This window comes from Pantherophis guttatus, chromosome 4, assembly GCF_059756535.1.
Source record: "Pantherophis guttatus breed Tessera chromosome 4, ASM5975653v1, whole genome shotgun sequence".
Lineage (NCBI taxonomy): Eukaryota > Metazoa > Chordata > Lepidosauria > Squamata > Colubridae > Pantherophis > Pantherophis guttatus.
Genome location: NC_142066.1, coordinates 19261619 through 19287937, shown reverse-complemented (window position 1 = coordinate 19287937; position 26319 = coordinate 19261619). Strand labels below are relative to the sequence as shown.

The following is a 26319-nucleotide window of genomic DNA, read 5'->3' as shown; positions in this document are numbered from 1 at the left end:
TGGGTGCAGTCGGCCAACAATGTCAGCTGGCGACCCGCAGGGGGAGAGCCTTCTCTGTGGGGGCTCCTGCTCTCTGGAATGAATTGCCCCCCGAGATGCGGAGGATTCCCAATTTACGCACCTTCTGCCAGGCCCTCAAGATGCTTTTATTCCAACAAGTCGGGCTGGCCTAATTTTTAAATTTTAATTGTTAACTTTTAACTTTTAAATGTCCAAAACGGGTAGTTTTATTTTAATTAGATATGGGCCAAATTATTTAATATTTCTTAAATTGTTTTTTAAATTTTATATCTGTGTGTTTTATTTTGGCTGTACACCACCCTGAGTCCTTCTGGGAGAAGGGCGGTAGAGAAATTAAATTAATAAATAAAAATAAATAAATTTCAAATATATTTCAATACATCCAAAGGAATATATTCTGTTTCAATAAGAAGGATTGTTTCATGTAGAAATTTCTTAAAATATATAAACCCACAGATTGGGAGAGCTTTGCAGTGGGCCTAACAACAGTTGGTTCTGTTTGTATCTCATTCAAAAGAAAAATTAGTCTGTTAAACAATTAAGCTAACTCCTTTTTAAACCTCATTAAAACATCAATGGTTTAAAGTTTTCACAAAAAGTGAACTATGAAACACACCTGATTAAATATGTGGGGCCAAATAATCTCCTTCTCAGAAATGGTGAGGAACTTCTCTGGGAGAGCCATGGGGTCAATCTTTTTGCCTCAAAAAATGGTGGAGCTGAATGAAGAAAAAAATTATCAGGATTCCTTGAATGGCACAGGTGTACCTGCTTTTCTCAGTTTGGCCTATGCTCAATGAACAGTCAAATCTACACTACTTGACAACTTTTCAGATGAGAATTTTATCACAAAAGGAAAAATCCTACAGATCATATTGCTGTGTTCAATAGAGTGATCCAGAATTGGGAACTGAAATGCAGTCCAGACAAATTTCTTCACCATTGACAATACTCCTTCCTTTCCAGTTGGGGGCTGATTGTAAGAAACACTGAAAAGATCATTTGAAAACCTAGAAAATGTCCATCTTATCTGTTTATTAGCAAACTTGTTCATTTCTTGAAGGAACCCTACTCAAACATTCACAAGATTCTTTTCTCATTTGCAACTTACTGTATCTAATGTTGAAAATTAGGGAATACATATATCAAATAGTTTTAATGACTTTTTAAAATAATTTTCAGAGATGAGAAATAGTTTAGCAGCTAAAACTTTGTATGATAACTCAAGAAGGCCCTAGACTTAATCCTGATGTTTGATTGACTTTCTTTTAGAAAAAAAAATGCATATTCCCATCAATGCTTGCTGTAGAACAATTATTTTGAGTTGAGATGCTGACAAATAATAATGCTGTTGAGTTAGAAGGTTGTTCCAAACATTTTAAATTTTAAATGGTCAAATACAATATTATGTATTTAATATGCAATACCAGTTCTATCTCATATATTCAAATGTGTCCATGTATTTTTGACTTTGCACATTTTTTAAAAGTAATTCTTTTTCAACTTCTATCCAACTTCCATCCAAGATTATAGGGATAACATGAACATGTGAAACACCATTGGAACAGCATTAACAGGGATTTATGTGCATATATGTATGTATTTCACATAACATTACCAGGTGGCACTCAAAATTATGTGTCAATTACTTTTCATATTATATGCAAAAAATATAACTCTTTTTAAAGATTGACTATGATTTAACCAGTCTAAGATTGCAACCTTTTCTCCCTGATTTGTACTCTGCTACAGAGAGCAAGGCATTATGTCTTTCTTGAATTTTGCAATAGCAAAATTAGCGGAATTAGCACTAACTGCCATGGTGATCATCAATTATTCAACCCGCTTGGAGTTTGGAGGAGTGCATGGCCTTCAGAGATTGTGTCACAGCATAGACTGCATTGTAGATGCTGTAACTATGTCCATTCATGGTGGTCTCAAAGACAGAATTAGGAAGAGTCTCCAGCTTCTCTTCTCCAGTGCAGATCCTTTCAGTGTTCCCATCTGTAACATCACTGGAGAATGAGCATTCAAACGCATCTTTCCAGAAATCTTGAATAAAACCATCTTTTTTTTCAAAGTTTGGGTTTCTGTTCTGAATAAATTGTTGGAACCCTATCACTTCCTTTGAGTGAATTGCAAAAGAAAGAGCACCATGGAGAAAATCAATGGGCAACTGTCTTTGCATCAAAATGGAGGGAAATTCCATCTGGGCTGTCATGATCCAAATTTTGATTTTTCTCTCCCTGGAAATATCCTCAGAATCTAATAAAGAGATCATTATTCTCAAAGTCGTTATGGTCCAAATTTCACCATTCAAGATCACTGCACTGACAGTACTCCTCATGATCACTTGATATAATTTATCTGTCTCTTCAATCATTTCAGCAGCTTCATTACCATACTTCATTTTAGTAACAGATTCTATAAACTCAAAGCAGATTCCTCTCTCAGAAAACATGGGAAGACTATTTTGAATGAACTTCTGTTTATTGCCCTCATCCATGGAAACGATCCCTACCCACGTCCATTCAAAATGTAACAATAAGTATAGTATTCCATTAAACTGATAGGTCTCATTTGGGAATTCATCGATGGAACTGATCTGTATGAGATCTAAATTAAAAATATAATACAGGCAAACAGGGGATTTCATCAAAGAAATAATTTGAATATCTGAATGCTTATTGGGACTCTGGATAAATATGTGGAATCTCTAGTAAAAGGTAACGGTTCCCCTTGCACATATGTGCTAGTCGTTCCCGACACTAGGGGGCGGTGCTCATCTCCATTTCAAAGTCGAAGAGCCAGCACTGTCCGAAGACATCTCTGTGGTCATGTGGCCAGCATGACTAAATGGCAAAGGCACACAGAACACTGTTACCTTCCCACCAAAGGTGGTCCCTATTTTTCTACTTGCATTTTTTACAAAAATTCATTTTTCAAAAGTAGTGCTTTTGAACTGCTAGTTTGACAGAAGCTGGGACAAGTAACAGGAGCTCACTCCATTACACAGCACTAGGGATTCGAACCGCTGAACTGCCAACCTTTCGATTGATAAGCTGAGCATCTTAGCCACTGAGCCACATCTCTATATAACTCAATTTTATCATTTGAGTGGGATTGGTACCAAAGTGCTCCTTATCAGCTTTACAGTATGGATCTGGAAAGGCTGTATGTTGAGCATTAAAAACAGTGGGGTATTTCCTTCCCATCTTATAAATTGATCAGCTTCCTACCTCCAGTTCATGCATTTGGGATACTTCTGGAAAAAAGGGTATCATGGGGACCATTGGTAGTTGTAAATGAGCAGTGTGGTATGGAGGAGAGTACATTGGAAGAAGAATGTGAAAAAGGGAAAAATAACCAAGCACTGAAGTTCTAATGAAAGAAGTAGGAGGCATATTCCATCTCAAGAGGAATGTATTATATTAATGAAACATTCCAAGAATCTTCAGAAGAACAAAGACACTGAATTAGAATTAGAATAACAGAGTTGGAAGGCACCTTGGAGGTCTTCTAGTCCAACCCCCTGACTAAGCAGGAAACCCTACATCACTTCAGACAAATGGTTATCCAACATCTTCTTAAAAACTTCCAGTGTGGGAGCATTCACAACTTCTGGAGGCAAGTTGTTCTACTGATTAATTGTTCTCACTGTCAGGAAATTTCTCCTTAGTTCTAGGTTGCTTCTCTCCTTGATTAGTTTACACCCATTGCTTCTTGTCCTGCCCTCAGATGCTTTGGAGAATAGCTTGACTTCCTCTTCTTTGTGGAAGCCCCTGAGATATTGGAACACTGCTATCGTGTCTGCCCTAGTCCTCCTTTTCATTAAACTAGGCATACCCAGTTCCTACAATAGTTCTTCGTATGTTTTAGCCTCCAGTCCCCTAATTATTGAAGTAACGCTTTCTACCATGCTACTTTCTGAAATGACAATTGAACTAATTGTATGAAATGATACATGAAATGAAAGGGTCAACCTATTTCCCAAAGCACCAGAAGGCAGGAAAAGAAGCAATGGATGGAAACTAATCAAAGAAAGAAGCAACCTAGAACTAAGAAGAAATTCCCTGACAGTGAAAACAATTAAACAGTGGAACAACTTGCTTCCAGAAGCTGTGGGTGCTCCATCGCTGGAGATTTTTAAAAAGAGCCATTTGTCCAAATTGGTATAGGATCTCCTGCTTAGGGGGTTAGATTAGAAGATCTACAATGTCCCTCCAATTCTGTCTTTCTCTTATTCTGTTTTTCCATCAGGAATAAATTAATTTTGCTTCATTTTTTTTTCTCACCTGTGGAAATTTATAGTTGTACAGCATGATTGCCATGTTGAGGCAGGTCTTTCTCTGTTGTCCTCCTATTACAGCTACTGGACTGTTCTTGATATCACATTTATAGTTAGGGATAAATCTGTCTTTTGTGGAGAGAAGTTCCATTGCTAAAAGATATGTTGTGCTTTCCAGAGAATTGTCAGTAGCGATGTGGAAACCAAGGGTGACATTGGGTAAAATTGTAGTACGTTCATTGATCTCTTTTATAGCAAATGCCAGAGCCAATGTGTGTTGGTAATTATGAGTAAGGAACCTTCAGCAAGAATAATAAAACACATTGGTTTATGCTTTCTTTAGAACCCAACAACACTTCCATTTTCTTGTTTTATACAGTCTCACCAATATGTCAATGGAGATTCTCAATCGCTAATCTTTTTGCCATCACATGCCAAAAGCTGGGGGAGTGCAGGGTAGTCACACGTGTGTGTGCCCACACCCATAATTCTATGTGCCCTGCCCCCCCCATGCATGCGCACATGAGTCCCCATGCTCCCCCCGCTTTTGGCATGTGATGGCACGGTGGGCCCGGTAGGCCCATTTTTTGCCCTCCCCAGTCTCCAGAGCCTTTCTAGGAGCCTAGGGAGGGCAAAAACAGCCTCACCCCCCCAGAGGCCCACCCGGAAACAGCACATTTACCGACTTCCAGTGAGTCCAGAAGGCCCAAAAATCAGCTGGCCAGTGCACACATGCATGCTGGAGCTCAGCTAGGGCAATGCTTGGGTGCCCACCAATATGGTTCCATGTGCCACCTGTGGCATGCGTGCCATAGGTTCGCCATCACGGATCTAGGACATGGTTGTCCCAAAGGTGTTTTTCAAAAGGCAACTAGACTTTTTGGGTTTGTTTTTTTTCCTTGAAAACATTTCACTTCTCATCCAATAAGGTTCTGACTGAATGGTGGGGAAAAAGAGGATTTATATTTTTTGCAGTCATCTTCTACTTAGTACTCTGAAGGTAGGGATGTGGTGGCTCAGTGGCTAAGATGCTGAGCTTGTCGATCAAAAGGGCGGCAGTTCAGCAGTTCGAATCCCTAGTACCGCATAACGGGGTAAGCTCCTGTTACTTGTCCCAGCTTTTGCCAACCTAGCAATTCGAGAGCACGTAAAAAATGCAAGTAGAAAAATAAGGACCACCTTTGGTGGGCAGGTAACAACATTCTGTGTGCCTTTGGCATTTAGCCATGCCGGCCACATGACCATGGAGATGTCTTCAGACAGCGCTGGCTCTTCAGCTTTGAAACTGAGATGAGCACTGCCCCCTAGAGTCGGGAACATCTAGCACATATGTGCAAGGGGAACCTTTACCTTTACCTTTTACTCTGAAGGTAAATCTTCAGTGACCATCCTGACTGACCTTCAGAGTGCTAACAAACAGATGACTGCAAAGAATATAAATTCTTCTATTCCTCACCATTCAGTCAGAACTGAAGAAGCTTCTTGGATGAGAGGCAAAATGTTTTCAAGGAATAACCTGACTAGGTGGCTCAGTGGCTAAAACACTGAGCTTGTTGATCAGAAAGGTCAGCTGTTTGGTGGTTCAAATCCCTAGTACAGGTCTCCTGCATGAGCAGTGGGTTGGACTAGATGACCTCCAAGGTCCCTTGTCCCTTGGCACAAGGATTTTAAGGATTTTAAGGGTTTTAAGGGACATAGATTGAGAGGTTTTTTAACAAAATATTTAACGAAAATTTTAAGGGGACTCGGGAGGGGGGAGCAGGTTGTAGAGGTGGACCTGGGGGGGGGGCATATAGCCACTGAAGGGGGTGGTGGGTCAGATGGGCGCAGTGGAGGGGACGGGGATGGGGTGCCCGGGGGCGAGATGAAGGGCAGCTCAATTGAAATGGTGAGTGGGAGGGGCGGGTATGGCGGACGCAGGGTGCCATATCATGTTCGGGGGGTATGCACGCGCTGTCTGCAAGCGATTGCGTATTCCGGCCCCCAATGTGTGTCTCGTTTTCCGGGTTGCACAGGATCTCAGGCCCTGGGTCCTTGGCTGATGTTGTGTAATGGCAGGTCGGTGGTTAATAAAGCCCCCCTCATTTGTGACCTTTTATTAGAGGGGGGTGGGACCTGGCAGGGATTACGGAGACCTGGTTGGGCTGGGGCGGGCTCGTAGAAATGTGTCCACTGGGTTTCCATGCATTTCATCAGCCGAGGGCCTAGGGGAGGGGCGGGGGGTGGCGGCGATTATTAGGGAAAGTCTTTGCCTGAGGAAGGCCACTGTTCCTCAGATAGCCAGATGTGAGTCCCTCTTTGTGAAGTGGGGTCGTGGGGTGCAGATGGGCTTACTGACTATGTACCTGGCTCCCTATCACGTGGCGGCAGCCCTACCCAAGCTGTTCGACGTTATTGCCATGGTTGCGGTGGATACCCCCAGACTCGTTGTCATGGGGAATTTCAACCTGCCATCCATCGGTGAGACATCAGAAGCAGCTAGGGAGTTCATGGCTTCCATGATGGCCATGGACCTGACCCAGTTAGTTCAAGGCCCCACTCACACAGGAGGACACACTCTGGACTTGATTGTTGTCTCTGGTCAGTGGTTGAATGATCTAGGAATAGGGGATTTAGATATTAAGCCCTTGTCATGAACAGATCATTCCCTCCTTCACTTAGACTTTCGAACCACTTCCCCTTGCCGCAGGGAGATAGAACCAACCACGCGGTTCCGTTCCAGGTGCCTGATGGACCCTGATAGGTTCCTGATGGAGCTTGGGTCATTTCCTGAGACTCTGGCACATGACTGGACTGAAGACCTGGTGGCCGCCTGGGATAGGGCGGCCGCTGGGGCTTTAGACCATGTCGTGCCTTTGCGGCCTCTGACCCAATGTCGATCTCAATTGGCTCCTTAGTTCTCCGAGGAGCTGAGAGAGATGAAACATCAGAAAAGACGCCTAGAGAGTATCTGGAGGACTAGTCAATCTGAATCTGACTGAACACTGGTGAGGTCTTATATCAAGACCTACCTAGTGGTGATAAAAGCGACAAAATTTAACTATTTTTCCGCTCTTATCACATCTGCAGAGAACCGCCCAGCCGCTCTGTTTAGGGTGACCTGTTCCCTTCTTCAGAGGGGAGCACTGGAAGACCCCTTGCAGGGTCGAGCTGAGGAGTTGCTCGGATTCAAGAAGGCTTGGACTCCGACTGGGTGAGTCCAGGGGGAGGAGATGACGGTAGGTCTTGAGAACATTATCTGGGAAGAGTTTGACCCTGTGGCTCCCGAGGACATGGACAGGATTCTGGGTAGGCTAGTGCTGCCACATGTTTATTGGACCCGTGTCCGTCCTGGTTGGTACTGGCCTCCCGGGAGGTTACACAAGGCTGGCTCCAGGGAATTATAAATGCTTCTCTGAGTGAGGGGACCTTTCCTGCCACCTTGAAGGAGGTGGTGGTGAGGCCCCGCCTCAAGAAGCCTTTCCTGGACCCGGCTGTATTAGCAAATTAGCGTCCGGTCTCCAACCTTCGCTTTGTGGCAAAGGTTGTTGAGAGTGTGGTGGCACGACAGCTCCCCCAGTACCTGGATGAAGCTGTCTATCTGGACCCTTACCAGTTGGGCTTCAGACAGGGGTACAGCATGGAAATGGCATTGGTCGCATTGGTGGATGATCTCTGGAGGGCTCGGGACAGAGGTTGTTCCTCTGTTCTGGTCCTATTAGATCTCTCAGCAGCTTTTGATACCATTGACCATGGTATCATGCTGCAGCAGTTGAGGGGGTTAGGAATAGGAGGCACCATGTTGCAGTGGTTCTCCTCCTTCCTCTCCGACCGCTCGCAGTTTGTGTTGGCAGGGGGGCAGAGATCAACCTCGAGGCGCCTCACTTGGGGGGTGCCGCAAGGGTCGGTCCTCTCGCCCTTTCTGTTCAACATTTATGTGAAGCCGCTGGGCGAGATCATCCATGGTTTTGGGGTGAGGGTACATCAGTACACTGATGACACTCAGCTGTACATCTCCACCCCAGACCACCCCAATGATGCCCTTGACTTGATGTCCCGCTGCCTGGAGGCCGTACGGGTCTGGATGGGGAGAAATAGGCTCAGACTCAACCCTTCCAAGACCGAGTGGCTGTGTCTACTGGCGTCCCGGTATAGTCAGATGACGCCATCGCTGTCTATAGCCCCCCACAGAGAGGGCTCACAATCTGGGCATCCTCCTGGATGCACGCAACACCAGTTGCGTTCCTTTCTGGACCAGAATGCCTTGCGCACAGTCACTCATGCCCTTGTTACCTCCCGGCTGGACTACTGTAATGCTCTCTATGCATTACAGTAGTTGAGCCTCCCTCAATGGGGCTCCCCTTGAAGAGCACTCGGAGGCTCCAACTGGTCCAGAATGCGGCCGCACGGGTAATTATGCACCCATGTAACACCTCTCCTGCGTGAGCTGCACTGGCTCCCAATGGTCTTCTGGGTGCGATTCAAGGTGTTGGTTTCCACCTTTAAAGCGCTCCATGGCTCAGGACCTGGGTACCTATGGGACTGCCTTCTGCCACCGATAGCCTCCCACTGACCAGTTCGCTCCCACAGAGAGGGACTTCTCAGGGTGCCATCAGCCAAATTATGTCAGCTGGCGACACCCAGGGGGAGTGGAATGAACTGCCCCCAGACATACACAAGATCTCTGACCACTGTGCTCTTAAGACCCTGCTCTTCTAACAGGCAGGGCTAGCTTCATAATTGAGTTTTAAATTCGGAGTTCTTAAATTTTTGGGTTTTTAACCTAATTTTGGCCTTAAATGTAATACTTTTAATAATTTTTTAAATTTAAATTGTGATATTTGTATTGTGTTTTTATCTGGCTGTACACCACCCTGAGTCCTTTGGAAGAGTGGGGGTATAGAAATAAAATTATCTTTATCCTTATCCTTATCCTTATCCTTCCAACTCTGATACTGTTAACTCTTAAATAAACCAGAAAAGTTCAATTGCCTGGCTAAAGAAACATACACATAAAACCTACGAAAAAGAAAAAAAAAACAAATATTGTACCTTTACAAGGAGGATACATGTGATGAGTTTACGTAGGTAGAACAGAGACATATACATAAAACCTACGAAAAAGATATATATATATATATATATATATATATATATATATATATATATATATATATATATTTGTTTATGTAATCGGCAGAATCCCATCTGCCATCATCAGGCTTATGCCAGTAGTCATTTTGCACTAACTGACGTTGGAATTTCAAATCTGGTGCTGGTATTCTGGGATGGAATAGAACCAATCAGAATGAAAAGGTGGAGCCATCCCAGAATACCAGCACCAGATTTGAAATTCCAACGTCAGTTAGTGCAAAATGACTACTGGCATAAGCCTGATGATGGCAGATGGGATTCTGCCGAAACGTCGCTTCTACCCTTTTAGGGATATATCCACAATTACACGGGAAGAAACCCGAAATATTAACTATACACACATATATATATATATATGTGTGTGTGTGTGTGTGTGTGTGTGTGTGTGTTTTTTTTCTTTTTTCGTAGGCTTTTATGTGCATATTCTTTCCAGGTTCCACCTATGTAAGCTAAGTTGTTCCTCAGCCCTAGTTCTGTGAAATCTCATTCACAAGTTTCTGGGCTTTTTGTATCCTGCTGAAAAGCAACAACTCTCCCAAATTGCAGCACAGAGTTGTATATATATTCTGGACTTCAAATATGTATAGATGGTGTTGAGCACAATGATTTCTTTGGTACTGTAGATCTTTGTTATTCTTGGCTAACTATATAGACCTTGTTGGGAAAGATTCCATTAAATATCTGGTAGGACAGGAATCTAAACATTACTGTTCAAAGAAATAGTTGCAAGACTTTTTTTAAAAAAACTAAAGAAAACCTTTTTTTACAAAGTAATAGAAAAGATAGAGGAACTCATATACCACATATATCTATAGGATCATAATGTTCTCAAACAATTTCAAGTAAGTTTTCAGATTAATATGGAATTTGGTAACTTTCATTCACCTTAATTTTGTCCTACTCAAGAAACCTGATAGGGAAATGGGAATATTCATCTTTAATTTTACAGAATGCTTTCATTTCTTATCCTTGGCATCCTTATGGATCACCTTCAGAGATCTTCCACTATAATAATTCCTTCTCCTTTGACCATATTCAGAAAAAAAAAATGGGGCAAAGAAGTGTGCCAGGCTATTGGTTCCATTTTACCTGAAACCACTGGAAGAATCTGGAATTCAGAAGCATCTAAATAGGCAATTGCTAATAGCAGTAGTACAACACAGTGAGCACAAAATGTGAAAGAAACAAAACACGACTAAAGAATATCACCTAGAAGATAATGATGATGAAGATAATGAAGGAGGCGATGATGAAAACACTTACAGATATTGAACGAGCAATTCATGCGCAGGAAGACTTTGAAAAGTGACCTCAGGTGAAAGGAAAAAGAGCTGATAAGTAATGGCAGCAATGATGAAATCTCCAGACTGATAATACTTGTGAACAATTGGAAGAGGCCCACTGATGTTGCAAATGGGGAAAGTAAAAATGCACATCATCTTTGGAAGAAACTCTAAAACTACTGCAATAAATATCAACATCTCAATATAAAATATAATAATTTTACATTTAAAGCATCCAACGGTATCTCCCATCCTAAACAGTTTTTGAGCAACAGAGCCTGAATTAACCAGCAACTCATTAATATAACATAAAATAAAGATGAGTTCATGTAGCTGAATCCAATTTTTGGCTCTACCTCCATCTCTGTGGTTTTGGAACAAGTATCAATGTAATATTTTAATCTAGCTATTGAATTCCCTTGAATGATGAAGGAGAAGAGTTCTACTTCATTTGATAATTACAGGGGCGATAATGGCACACTTAAAGTCAAGGCTTATTTATAAAATGTCAAAAAGAAAACATGTGTAACCATTCTCAGAACATAAACTTGAATATTAGAACTTTAGAAGTATAATTCAGAACTGTCCAATAGCAAAGGCACATAGGGAAACAGAAGTTTCCATCCTTCACCAAATCCCTCAAGATTTTTCATGGAGGAAGCCAATTCCCACTTAAAAAGGGTTTGAATTGGTCAGGATTCAGTGCAGAGGTGGGTTTCAGCAGGTTCTGACCAGTTCTGGAGAACCAGTAGAGGAAATTTTGAGTAGTTTGGAGAACCGATAGTAAAAATTCTGACTGGCCCCACCCCCATCTATTTTCTGCCTCCCAAGTCCCAGCTGATTGGGAGGAAATGGGGATTTTGCAGGAACCTTCTCCTGGAGTAGGGTGGGAATGGAGATTTTACAGTATCCTTCCCCTGCCATGACCACCAAGCCATGCCCACCAAGCCATCCCATGCCCACCAAGCCACACCCACAGAACCAGTAGTAAAAAATTTTGAAACCCATCACTGGTTCAATAGTATGGATTAGGATGATCACTGATTACACTCATTACAAATAGCCAAATATCATCTTTAAAGCTGTCTATGCCTATTTTTGGAAAGGCATTAGTAATGCTGCAGAATAGACTTCCAATATCCTAACAACATCCAACAAAGAAGTTTTAGTTTCTCCCAATGCAGGAGTGAAATTCAGCATATTCTGAAAGGTTCTGGAGAATCAGTAGCGGAAATTTCGAGTAGTTCGGAGAACCAGCAATACCACCTCTGGCTGGCCCCAGAGTGGGGTGGGAATGAAGATTTTGTCCACCATGCCTTCCCCTGCCATGCCCACCAAGCCACACCCTCCAAGCCACACCCACAGAACCGGTAGTAAAAAAAATTGAATTTCACCACTGTCCCAATGCCTCATGCAGATCACAACCCAATCTTAACAGTATGGAGTTCTGGGGAGTTCTTAATTAATTCACTGATTCAGACAATTTCTTGCTCAAGTCTTCCACCATTTTCTGCAACACCTCTGGCATAATTCCCCTTTCTGTAGTCTGCTCTAATGAACCTATTCTTCTTTCTTCTGTTTTGGATGCTTCTCTGTTGCCATTCTAATATTGTAATTGAAAAAAAAAATGTCTCACTTGCAGCAACAGAAGTAAAAGGTTGGCTCTCCTTCCCCAACTTTTTTTTTAATGGTTTGCTTTTTTTCTATCTTTAAGGCATATGAGAAAGACTCCACATCACTAGAGGTGGGATTCAGCCAGTTTGGACCAGTTCAGGTGAACCGGTAGTGGCAACCTGCAGGTGGGCCCGCCTCCTCGCACAGGTGCAATACTGCTCTATATCGCTGTTTTTGATGCTAAATCAGGGGTGAAATGCTCCAGGCTCGGGTGAGTAGGTAGTAATGGTGGCGGGCAGTTTGGAGAACTGGTAGCAAAAATCCCTGCCCCCGCCCCCATGCCCAGCTGCGCCACACGATCATCAGAGCCTTTTTTTCCTTTTAAATGGCTCTGACCAGCCAAACTCTGACAATCCCAGCTCTCAGCTTGGATTGTCAGACCCATTTAAAAGAAAAAAGTTTCTCTCCCCCCCTCCCAGCCTCCAGCTTGCTTACCTTAGTTGCTGGTCGCAACACGCTTGCTGTAATACCTGCAATCCATTGCATCAGCTAGCAATTGAATCTCCCTGCCTGCAATCAAGCTCATCAGTGAGCAGCCCTATCTGCAACTTTAAGACTTGTGGACTTCAACTCCCAGCAAAGCTGGCTGAGGAATTCTGGGAGTTGAAGTCCACAAGTCTTAAAGTTGCCAAGGTTGGAGACCCCTGTTCTATTGGGTAAGTTTTTTTTCCCCTTTGGGAGCTTTAAAAAAAATAGTTAATTGAGGTTTTTTTTAGTTGTTCTTTTTTTAGACCTAGCCATTTAAAGTTTAGGAAGTTTTAAATTTAGCTACTTTTATATAAAAATAAAAATAAAATAAAATACTATTTGTGCAGCTTTCTGAGATTTAGTGTGTTTCTGTAGTGTTTCACTCTAACTACACAAACACAGAAAATCTCACAAAGCTGTATGTGGAATTTTGTGTGTGTAAAGTGTGAAAGTTGGTTTTTTTGGGCTTTTTGTGGCTGTGTGAGGTTCCTGCTTATTGTGGAGCCATTTTGGGTCTAGCACAGCTGCTTTTACATTGTGGGTGAGCCAGTTGTGTTGTGTTGTGTTTGGTAGATAAAAAAAGGGCAAAGAAGTGACATTGACTTGGCAACGCCCACCCAGTCACCTTACCTCCAAGCCCCGCCCACTAATTAAGCCCCACCCACAGAACTGGTAGCAAAAAAAATTTAGATTTCACCCCTGTACTAAATGCAGGTGTGGATGGCATGTGCGAGCAAATTGCCGTGTTTTGTGATACCGCACACATCCGTACACATGCATGAGCAAAGCGAGGATGTGTGCATGTGCGCTCACATTTCTGGTGCTGGGCGAACCAGTTGCTACAGTACGTGATGTACCTCTGCACATCACCTAGGCTTTCATACCTAAGAGATGATTAGAACTCATGGTTTCCCAGCTTCCAGACCTACATCCAACCCATTACACCATAGCGGTCACAAATTTTCAGATATTACAAATATTAGTAGGATATTAATAGGGATTTTCCTGGACACTTTGATAATGGTTAAGGAGAATATTGGGAGGAGTTTAAACAGTAAATGCAACACAATGTTAATGCCTTAACTTTTTTCCTAACAACATCTTGAAACCAAAATAAGATGCAATACAGGAGACCCAAACACTTGCAAAATAAGAAAGGATGGAAGTCACAGACTGGGCTTCATTCAAGTTGTTAGGTAAAGTTCAATTTTATTTCTTTGTTAGTTGTTCCTTTGTATTCAGATCAGGCCTCAAAGTAATGATATAGCATTTAGGTGAAAAGATACAACCCAGTAATCCAGCTGCTGAAGCCAAGATGGAAAAGATCTCCACAGCCACCATGTATTTCCCCTTGGTGCTGAGATAGGTGGGAACAAATGACACCCAAACACTGCAAAACACCAACATGCTGAAGGTGATAAATTTGGCTTCATTGAAGCTGTCAGGTAAATTCCTAGCTAAGAAAGCCACTGTAAAGCTGACAGCAGTCAAGAACCCCATAAAGCCAAGGACAGTATAAAACATAGTGGTTGAACCTTCATTACATTGCAGGACAATTTCTTCAGCCATGGAGTGCATGTCAGAATCTGGGAAAGGGGGAAAAATTGCTAACCACACTGCACAAATGCTGAATTGTACAAGGGAGCAAGGTAGGACAATAGAGATAGCCAGCCCTTTCCCCACCCATTTCCTTATTGTGGAACCTGGCTTGGTGGCCAGGAAAGCAAGAACAACAATGGTTGTTTTCCCCAGTATACAAGAAAGAGCTACAGAGAACATGATGCCAAATGCAGTTTGTCGCATGAGACATTTCACTTGGTCAGGTTGCCCAATGAAGAGCAGAGTGCAGAGGAAGGAGAGGAGGAGAGCGACGAGAAGAATATAGGTGAGGTTCCTGTTGTTGGCTTTGACAATGGGTGTGTCCCGGTGTTTAATGAAGATCCCCAGTACCAAAATTGACATGACAGAAAAGAAGACTGCAATCATTGCCAAAGAACTACCCAAAGGATCTTGATAAGACAAGTAAGTTATCCTTTTAGGAAAGCAACTATCCTGTTCTTTATTTGGGTATTGATTTTCTGGACATGAGAAACAATCGTCCATGTCTAGGGAAAAAGAAATAAAAACGAAACAGGTCATAAAACATTATCGATTTTTAAGCATGAAACATTAACCACAGACTAGATACACCAAGCTACTTTAAATTACATGGATTTAAGGTTTTTTCCCTTAATGTAAGATATAATACAATCTATATATAATCTGCTGTAGTGCCCACTTTCAGTAAGACCCGAGCTTTACATCTACATCTATTGTTAATTACTTCATGCAACAGACAGAATGATTGACCTTGAGAGACAGAACTACAACAGAAATAATAATAATAACATAAATAACTGGGAAAAGTCACAAAATATCACGACCGTCAAAACTACACGGCTATGGATGAAACATGTAACAGTGATACCCGTTGTCATCAGGGCACTTGGTACCATATCCAAGAATTTTGCAAAACGCATCAAGAAACGGCAGCTTCCTGCTGTAGTGCCAGCTACTCAGAACAACATACATTTTAAGAAGATATTTAGTTAATACCTAGGACACTGGCAGCAATCTGTATCAAGCATCAGAGCCAGTCAGGGATATTTGTTATACATTTTTAAATGTTCAGTTGACTGAGTTTCATGTTTAATGAATAAAAGAGATAATAATAGTTGTTGAAAATGAAGATCTTGAAGATGGAGAAAATGAGGTAAAGATCTTGTGGGACTTTCAAATACAGACAGATCGTCATTTGGAGCACAACACGCCAGATATCATGGTTGTCGAGGGCCAAAGCATGCAATTTATTGATATCACTGTACCAGGAGACACCAGAGTCGAAGAAAAAGAACTGGAAAAAAATCATGAAATATTGCGACCTGGCCACTTGGTACCATGTCCAAGAATTTTACAAAACACATCAAGAAACTGCAGCTTCCTGCAATAACACCAGTGGAACTGCAAAAAACTGTGCTACTCGGAACATCGTATATTTTAAGAAGATACTTGGTTGATACCTAGGACGCTGGCTGCAACTCCTATCAACTATTAGCACCAGTCTAACATACAAATGTGTATTTGTGACACATTTTTAAATGTTCGGTTGACTGAATTTCATGTTTGATGAATATAATGATGATGATGATGATGATGATGATCATCATCATCATCATCATCATCATCATTTGTCTAGCAAACGTCTCCTACAGGGCAGAGGTGGTATTCAGCAGGTTCTGACCAGTTCTGGCGGTCTAGCGGAAATTTTGAGTAGTTCGGAGAACTGGTAAATACCACCTCTGACTGGCCCCTCCACCATCTATTCTCTGCCTCCTGAGTCCCAGCTGATCGGGAGAAAATGGGGATTTTGCAATAACCTTCCCCTGCCATGCCCACCAAGCCATGCCCACATAACTGGTAGTAAAAATTGTTGAATCCCACCACTGCTACAGGGCCTTCCTGATTCTCATAAAAATAAATGGAGGGAGGAGAGATGCATCTTTAGACCAAAAATATAGAAGTTCTGTCCTGGACACATTTTTCTTTTATCTAACTATTGCCTTGGTAGTGGCTCATCCCTGGCACCCTAAGGGTCAATCCTTCTTCCCATCACATCTCCCATTGAGACTGCTGTTGAAGACCATCCAAAACCTGCAACTGTTGAAGACCATCCAAAACCTGCAACTACAGAAGAAAAGCATTTCTGGACACCCTATGGTTCATCTGAGTTATATTACTTCTGTGTGAACTACACTGGCAAGGTGGCACAGTGGTTAGAGTGCAGTACTGCAGCTACTTCAGCTGACTGCTAGTTCAGCAGATCAGCAGATCAAATCTCACCGGCTCAGGGTTGACTCAGCCTTCCATCCTTCCGAGGTGGGTAAAATGAGGACCCAGATTGTTGGGGGCAATATGCTATTTAGTATACTGTCTTTGGTGCAAGCTGCCCAGAGTCCTCGGAGAGTGGGCGGCATATAAATATTACAAATAAATAAATAAATAAATACGCTGATCCCAGTCATTTCAACATTCAATTCAAGCTGCTGGTTGTTTATGTTTAAAGCCCTGTATCAACCAGTGCGTTTGTGGGGACTGGCTCTCCACTCAACCATTGAGGTAGGATCAGTGGTGGGATTCAGTCAGTTCTTTCTGGATCAGGTGAACCGGTAGCAGTGACTGTGGGAGGCTCCACCCGCCCAGACATAATGCATGAGCACTGTACATGTGCGCACTCACATTTGTGAACTGCTAGGTAAGGTAAGTGAATCCCACCTCTGGGTAGGATGAAGATTGGTCTGGCACTTGATAGGAAATTGGTCACCCTACAAAGCTTGTAATTAAACTCCCAGGCTTAAGAAAGCAGGTGCATAAAAGCAGTTAACAAGGAATTTTCAAAACTGATTTAAAAGGAAGTCTGCAAATATACTGCCCCTTTTAAAATGCTGACTATGGTTTGACCAGGACGCGGTGGCTCAGTGGCTAAGACACTGAGCTTGTCAATCAAAAGGTTGACAGTTCAGCAGTTTGACTCCCTAGTGCCACATAATGGGTTGAGCTCCCGTTACTTGTCCCAGCTTCTGCCAACCTAGCAGTTTGAAAGCACATTAAAAATGCAAATAGAAAAATAGGGACCACCTTTGGTGGGAAGGTAACAGCATTCCCTGTGTCTTTGGCATTTAGTACATGACCATGGAGATATCTTCGGACAGCACTGGCTCTTCAGCTTTGAAATGGAGATAAGCACCGCCCCCTAGAGTTGGAACGACTAGCACATATGTGCGAGGGGAACCTTTACCTTTACCTATGGTTTGAGTAAGATAGCAATTCTCCTACCTACCAGAGCTCTAAACCTTCTGAACTGCTTTTGTGGTCTCATCACCAGGACCATAAGTCTGGAACAGTTGTGGGAGATCTCAAGTCCTCTTATTGTCTGAAGAGGAATTTTTTTTTGGAAAAGGTTTACTTGCCTAGCTCTTTATTCTGGCACAGTCAGCTCTGCTTTTCTTCTGTTTACCATTTCTTCCCTGGAAGCCACAGTAATTAGTCCAAATTTTTCATTACTAAATTTTACAATCTTAGGATGTTCAGGCACTGCAACATTTTGAGGCATTGCATCATTAATTGAAAATTCAGTCCCATTTATATTTATTTAAACATTAATATCTCAATATATTCCTTTGCTTACCTCTTTGGTCAGCTATCTTCCCTTCTGGACACCGTCTGCAGTCATAGCAGCAGGATAATTTCCCTTCCACTTTTATCTTACTATGGCCCAGAGGACATTTCTTGTTACAGATGGAAAGAGGCAATGTCTATTGGATAAATTAAATCAGAATTCTGCTACATGACAAATTTATTTTGGGCAATTGTTCTTTTCATCAGTTAGATGAGAGGTCAGCAACCTGCAGCTCTGGAGCTACATGTGGCTCTTTCACCCCTCTGCTGCAGCTCCGTCACTCAAAATATGCATCACAACCGCCAATGTGCAACATCCACTGGCACATGATTTATTGATCTTTTCAAGTAGGCCAACCGTGGATAAATCCAAGAAAATAAAAATTTCAGAAGAAAACAGAATGTTTAGTTTAACTACATATGCTAGTTTTGTGGCCGGTCAAGAAATAGTCAGGGACAGGAAGGGGTTTGTGGCTCCCGGTGTTTCCTTTTCTGTGGGAAACGGGTCCAAATGGCTTTTCAAGTGTTTAAAGTTGCAGACCCCTGAATACCCAAACTCCTCATTTTGAATCCAAACTTCGGTGTTCCAAATTTCTCTCTGGTTTAAATTCCCCACTGATCCTCTCAACTACTCATAGCTCATACCTAGTAGATTAATTGTATGATTGTGCCCAATATAGTAGTCCTCTGAGGAAATCAGTAGCAGAGATTTTAATTCTGGAACTTTTGGAGCACAGATTCCTTAAGATTCCAATTTTGTGTTGGATTCCTAGTCTTCTTTGAACTCTTTCTGTACTTGGTACAGTTCATATATAACCCATGAAAATGTTGGCAGAGGTGCCAACTTTATACAGTAATTGGAGCCCATTTTTATTAAGCTTATCCTATTTGTATATGCCTGATATGGAACAAGCTACACTTAAAGTCAGTTTGGGAATATCAGAAGCTATGAACTATGCTCTGATTTATACAGTATAATAAGCAGTTTATGTGAGCATTAATGCATTTTTGGCTATATTCTTACTTCAAATATGTTATTATTGTATACACTTCCACATTTACAGTATGTTCACACTGCACATAAGGAAAAAAAGTACATACACTGGTTAGTAGCTGAAAGATTTAATAAAAAGTGAAAATTGAGCACACCTGGTTAAAATTAACTTAATCCCACAAACCAGTAGATGAATGATTTCATAATAGTGAAAAAAATATGTCACACCTGATTAAACATGTGGGGCCAAACAATGTCCTTGGTGGAAATGGTGAGAAGATTGTCTGTGTGAGCCATAGGGTCAATTTTTCCAACTTTAGCTCTTAGAAATGACTTATTTGGGAATGTCACCCAATTGTAAACATCAAATCCAGTTACTAATTCTCCATTGGAGCCAAAAGAAATATGTTCTCCAGCAGTGTTATTAAAGGTGACATGCTGCAAAAAATGGTGGAGCTGAAAAGAAAGGAAGGAAGGAAGGAAGGAAGGAGGGAAGGAGGGAGGGAGGGAGGGAGGGAGGGAGGGAGGGAGGGAGAGAGAGAGAGAGAGAGAGAGAGAGAGAGAGAGAGAGAGAGAGAGAGAGAGAGAGAGAGATAATAGAATTCTTTGAAGGGATTAGCAAATCTCAGTTTTTATTCCTTTCAATTTGATTTAAGGTCAATGGAAATTTGCATTTTCATCAATCTACTCCATTTAAAATGGGTAGAGAAATATGTTCTTTCCCACATGCATTTTCTACCTTATTGCCTAACTTCATTTTCAGCTGAAACATTTTCAGATGAGAACTCCATAACAAAATTGAGAAAGAGAAATCTGATACATCCCACTGTCTTGATAAATTGAACTATCTTGGAATTAGGAATTCACTTTGCTCCCATAAAATGTAGATAAGATTAAAAACTTCAACATGGAGAATTCTAGGCCATTTGTTCCAAACAAAGAAGGTCTTTAAAATCTTGAAAAGATAATAAAAAAGAACATTTGTTTCATATGGTTCAATTGAACTAAAGATATTCTCATTTCCCCAAAATTTGTTTTTCCTCTCTTTTCATTTTGCTTTATGGTGAGACTATTATGATGAGAGAATGGAAGTAGGAAAAGTATTAAAACTTTCATGGACACCAGGAAGATCACAGTAGCTAAGAGATTGTACTAAACATCAGGACAATCTAAACTGAATCTGCACATTTAATTTACATTTCTCTAGGAATAAAAGTGCATGGGTTCATTTATAACAGGGGAAAGTTGTTTCCCCTGAATCTTAGTCTCTCTGAAATTAAGACAGTGAGAAATAATGCTTCTACCCAAGTACCTTTGAAAGTTTTACATGTCAACCTGACAAATATCATGCATTAAATACATACATCCACACAAACCATTTCAGACCTTTGGCGAGTTCCCCATGTTCCCATTATAGAATATTCTTTATTGGCCAAGTGTGACTGGAATTTGTCTCTGGTGAATAAACTCTCAGTGTACATACAAGGTGTATAATAAAGTGTCCCAAAGATGTTTTTTCCAAAGGCATCTGGACTTTGTTTTTCCTTGTTTCGTTACTCATCCAAGAAGTTTCTTCAGTTCTGACTGAATGGTGGAGGATGGAAGGATTTATAGTTTTGTAATCATTTGGTCATTAGCACTAATTCTGAGAGACGTTGAGTAGGGGTGGAGTTTCCACTTTCCTTTGCTACCGGTTCGCAATGGGAGCGTGCATGCACATGCACTCACTTTGCTTGTGCATGCGCAGAGCATCTGTGATGATGTCCGGGCAGGTGGGCGGAGCCTCCTGACACTGCTACTACCGGTTTGCAAGATCCGGAGTGAACCAGAGGCAACTCACCACTGATGTTGAGGTGGTTTATCTGTGCCCTCAGGGTCATATGAATAGTGCAAATGGGTGGGAAGCTGTCTTGGATCTGCTGAAAAGTCTATGATTGTAAGCAAAATGTCTCCAAGGAAAAACAAAGTCCAGTTGCCCTTGGAAAAAGCAACTTTGGGACAACTATGACCTGGATGACTGAGAATCTCCATAGACATTAAGCAACAAATTGCTAAATCATAAATCATAAGATACAATTATAATTCATAAGATAGAAACAACGAAGTGATAGTCACATGATACTAAGGAGTAGGAGTAGGTAATAGGAAAAGATAATGGGAGTAGGTAATAGAAAGATGATAGTAATATTGTCCTACTACATAGTTAGATGTCTTTAGGCATAAGACTGTACTATGTGAATTTTATGTTTAAGCAGAGTGATGATATGGGGAAAAAAACTTGTTTTCATGTATGATTGTTTTGGCATGCAATGCCCTATAGTGATGTCCTGAGGGGAGAAGATAAAACAGTTTATGTACAGGGTAAACTGGATATATTCTTAGCCCTCTTTCTGGCTTGTGCCATATACAGGTCCTCAATGAAAGGCAGGCTGATAATTAGAGATAGAGATGATAGATAGATAGATAGATAGATAGATAGATAGATAGATAGATAGATAGATAGATAGATAGACGGGTTGACAGGCAGATAGATGGATGATAGAGAAAGAGAGAAAAATAGACAGACAGACAGACAGACAGACAGACAGACAGACAGACAATCTACTTTGAAGGAATGCCATTCTATCCATTACTGTATAATTGACCTGAATGTTGAAATAACTTTACAAAAACGTAATGGTTTTTTTAAAAAAAATATGTTTGGATATTTCCAGATAGCAGTCAAAATAGTCTGTGTCAGCTTTGGAAGCCATATTAGCCCCGGAAGCTTCCACGCTGTCACCTTCTCATGTGTGGGACAGTAGGAGGGGGGATTTAGTAGAGAAAATGTATTTAGACAAAATAGCATTCTTCCTTTCAGTCAAGGTCAAGAGTGGTTGGAGTGATGTCTCGAGATGGGACAGATGCTGATTAGAGCATGTGATGGATTGATGAGTGAGGGGATAGTTTTGGGGATTTTGATTTACTGAGATAAAACCCGGAACTCTCAGATTCGAGTTTTCCCAGATGTGCCATTATACCTACTTCAATAAATGGAACTTTGAGAAAATGCTTGCTTCTGAGTTTTTAACTGGAGTTGTGGTTTTCTGGAATGCTGACAGTCTGCAAATTGTCTTTCATATTCACCACAAAAGCCAGAAGCAACTTCTTATGATGGACTATATTTCAACCAACTTTAAAAGAGGCAACCTCTCCCCAATTTATATTTGTTGCACTAAGTATATCACCTGATTACTTTTCAAAATGTTTCATTAGCTAAACTTACCTGCCATGGTGACTGAAGAAAAAGCTTCCATCTCCTTTCATTAATTCTTTGCCCGTATTTGAACTGGGAGGAATACAATTGCCTCAGAGCGTTTGCCATAGCATAGACTGCATTGTAGATGCTGTAGCTGTGGCTGCTCATGCTCATTTCAAATATAGATTGAGAAAGAGACTCCAGCTTCTCTTCCCCAGTGCAGGTCCTGTCAGCTTTCCCATCTCTAAAACCAGTGGAGAAGGAACATTCAAATGCATCTTTCCAAAAATCTCTAATAAAGCCATCTTCATTTTCTAATGTTGGGTTTCTCTTCTGCACAAATTCTCTGAACCCCCTCAGTTCCTTTGAGTGAATTGCAAAGGAAAGAGCACCATGGAGAAAATCAATGGGCAATTCTCTTTGCATTAGAATGGAGGTGAATTCCATCTCAGCTGTCATGATCCAGACTTTGGCTTTTCTCTCCTTGGGAATATCCTCAGAATCTAAAACATAGATCATAAGTCTCAAAGTCATCAGGCCTGTAATTCCAGCATTCAAGATCACTGCAATGACTGTACTCCCCATGACCACTTTGTATAATTTATCTGCTTCCTCCACCATTTCAGCAGCTAAATTGCCATACATCATTTGGGGGATACTTTCTATAAAGTCAAAGCAGATCCCTCTCACTGTAAACATGGAAAGGCTATCCTGAATGAATCTCTCTTTATCTTCCTCAACAAAGCAAACTTTCCCAACCCAGGTCCATCCAAAATGCAGTAGTAAATGTAGTATTCCATTAAACTGGTGTACCTCAACGGGGAACATCCATTTGACAAATAGTGCTGCTGTTTCATCATTCATCAATGGAGCTGATCCATATGTGATCTAAACGGGAGTAAGAAAGCAATAAAAGCAAAAAAGGAATTGTTCTAAAGAACATTGTGCAGTGCTCATGTTTAATCAAAATTTCTGTGCTTGAGTGCAATACAGAAAAGAAAACAATGCTACAGTTTTAGCACACAGTTTTAGAGCTTAACATAAGGGCTAGTCATTGAGCAAAACAGTGTAACAATTTTGACGATTCCCTTTTCATAAATTTGACGCCTTCTTGTGTCAAATGTTTCAGGCTTCTGGGATCTTTGTAAAGAGAGTTATCATGAAGATCTGATACCTGAAGTCATTCAAGAGCAAAGGAACTTAACATCTTGCTCCATATTTATGTCTCACCTGCGGAAATTTGTAGTTACACAGACTGGTTGCCATGTTGAGACATGTCCTAGAACGGGATCCTCCAATGACAGCTACCGTGTGGGTCTGGTCATTACATTTGTAGTTGGGGATAAATTGATCTTTTGTAGATAGAAATTCCATTGCTAATTGATAAGTTGTAATTTCCTCAAGATTATCAGTAGCAATGTGGAAACCAAGGGTAATGTTGGGTAAAATTCCAGCATGTTCATTGATCTCATTAACAGCAAATGCCAGAGCCAAAGTGTGTTGGTAATTATGAGTGAGGTACCTTCAGTGAGAGTTATAAACTATGTCAATACATTTCTGCTTCAGAATCACATTTTAATTGTTATATACATTCATAAACATCCAAAATGTTGTGGTTATTATTTGCTCTTGATATATGTAATGTGGTCTTTAGCTAACAATAGCCCCAGGTTGTATTGATTGGGAAGCACTAATATTGGGAACGAGTAGCTAAGATTGAACTGAGACAACATTTGTATGCTTATTTCTTTTCTTCTTAAAAATGTTCTTCTAGAAGACAGTCAATTTGAGCCAGTTTGTTTTAGGGTAAAATGCGGGAGACTATGAATTCAAGTCTCGCCTTCTGGGTGACTTCAGCCAGTCATTCTCTTTCAGCCCAACTCACCTCACAGAGTTGTTGTTATTGGGAAAATAAAGGAGAAAGGTGAGTTGGATGTGTTTTTCCCCTTGAATGATTTGCATAAATAATAAAGGTGGGATAAAAATAAAAAAATAAATAGATGAATAAAAAAGCCATGGTGCATTCTTTTCCCATTTATGATGGCAGTATTAGTGGAGGCTAAGTGTCTTTTAATCCTAGAATTTATACATGACTGAGGATAATTTCAATGGGCTATATGGTGAGCATTTTAATTTGAGCAGAAAGGTAAAGAGGAAGAAAAAAATTACAACTTTTAGGTGGTGATGGGGATGAGGGTGAGAGTAAAATACTACTCATATACTTTTAAAATACTTACAGGTATTGATCAAGAACATCGTGAGAAGGAACCCTTTGAAAAATGATCTGATTTGAAAGAAAGAAGACCTGATATATAATAGCAGCAACAATTATGTCTCCAGACTGATAGTACTTGTGAGAAATTGGAAGAGGACCTCTGAGATTGCAGTTGTGAACAAGAGAACTGCACATCAACTTAGGAAAAAAGAATAAAATCAGTGTTGTGAACAGAAGCAACTCAGTATAAAATATGGCCATTGTAGATATCAAAGTATAGCTTGAATGTTACTATTCAAATAATGATCTGGGTCATAATCGATCAGCCTTTCAGGAATATTATCTAAAATGAAGTAACACAGATTAAACATGCTTCTTTTTTGTTCTCTCTATTTGTAAACCTGTACTTCTGTGTCTGTATTAATGTAATGCAGTTTTTTAACCTGGGCTCATAGGTTTTTTTTTTCTTCCATGTTTACCGGGATTCCCTTGAGATAGGGAGAAAAGAACAATGATGGTACTTTATTTAATAATTACTTAGAAGGTAATAGCTTACTTGCAATAGTATTTTATTTTATTTTTTGCTTCTGTGCAAAATATCAACATGAAACATATTGATTGAGAAAATGGGAGCAACATCAGAGGTGGGTTCCAGCAGGTTCTGATCAGTTCTGGAGAACAGTAGCAGAAATTTTGAGTAGTTCAGATAACCGGTAAATACCACCTCTAACTGGCCCTGCCCCCATTATTTTCTGCCTCCCAAATCCCAACTGATCGGGAGGCAATGGGGATTTTGCAGTAACCTTCCCCTGGATTGGGGAGGGAATGGAGATTTTACAGTATCCTTCCCCTGCCATGCCAACCAAGCCATACCCACAGAACCGGCAGTAAAAAATTTTGAAACCCACCACTGAGCAACACCATATGCACCAAAGAAAAAACTGTTGGGTCTTTTTTTTTTTTCTAAAGATGGTGCCATTTTGGGCAGATACATATCTATAATCAGATTCCAAACTTTATTGATTTAAAACACAATTTTAAAAGAACTGAAGTTCATGGGTTACAATCAAGTTGTCAATCTTCTGCTTAAAAAATTTCTGCTATGAAAAGTAGCAGTTTAAGTGATAACTGATTGAGAGCAAAGATGGTTTGATAGAGGGAAATAATGTTGGAATGTTCCATAAGGCAGGGATCCATGCAGAGTCGGTTCATCTCATTGAATCTGCCAAATATAGTTCAAACTGAGCCTTTCTAGTGAGTCTGATGGGGCTTAGGCCCACTTAAAGGAACAAGTCTATTATCTATCTATCTACCCTGGTTCCCCAAAAATATCCCAAAAATAAGCCATAGCATGTTTTTACATGTGTGCCTAATAAAAGCCCTACCCCCAAAATAAGCCCTACTTAATAACCTACGCAGCCAGCCACCTGCCCGCCCATTTTGTCTAGTTGCTCGTGGTGCCATGACCATGAAGCGAGGCAGGGTGGTGGTGGAGCTGTCCCACATGCCCTGGACTGGCTTATCTCAGGGCCCACAGCCAGGCCATCCACGCCCTGACACCTGTCAGCAGCAGCAGTAGCCCATGTGGCCGCCAGCCAACTTCTGCTTGCTCATGGCTGCAACAAAACAGGAGGCTGAACAGAGATGGTTCCATGGCCACCAGGTGAGGCAGGTGTCAGGTTGTGGGTGGACTGGCTTCAGGGTCTATGAGGTAAGCCAGTACAGGGTGTGTGGGGCAGCTCCACTCCCTCACTTCATGGCAGTGGCACTAGCGTGCTGCACAGACTCCTG

General features: G+C 41.2%; 2 protein-coding genes across 2 annotated transcripts; both read right to left on the bottom strand.

Moving 5' to 3' along the window:
• Positions 1-1858: 1858 nt before the first annotated feature.
• On the bottom strand, positions 1859-5698 carry LOC148113849 (vomeronasal type-2 receptor 26-like). The gene is made up of 3 exons (XM_087893459.1): positions 5673-5698; positions 4317-4608; positions 1859-2626 (listed from the first exon to the last, which is right to left on the bottom strand). The coding sequence occupies exons 1-3, from the start codon at positions 5696-5698 to the stop codon at positions 1859-1861; spliced, it is 1086 nt and encodes a 361-aa protein (XP_087749585.1).
• Positions 5699-14062: 8364 nt separating this feature from the next.
• LOC117673059 (vomeronasal type-2 receptor 26-like) lies at positions 14063-26286 on the bottom strand. The gene is made up of 6 exons (XM_087893458.1): positions 26282-26286; positions 23544-23835; positions 22341-23201; positions 19304-19531; positions 18092-18218; positions 14063-14972 (listed from the first exon to the last, which is right to left on the bottom strand). The coding sequence occupies exons 1-6, from the start codon at positions 26284-26286 to the stop codon at positions 14077-14079; spliced, it is 2409 nt and encodes an 802-aa protein (XP_087749584.1). The 3' UTR covers positions 14063-14076.
• Between the last annotated feature and the right edge of the window lie 33 nt (positions 26287-26319).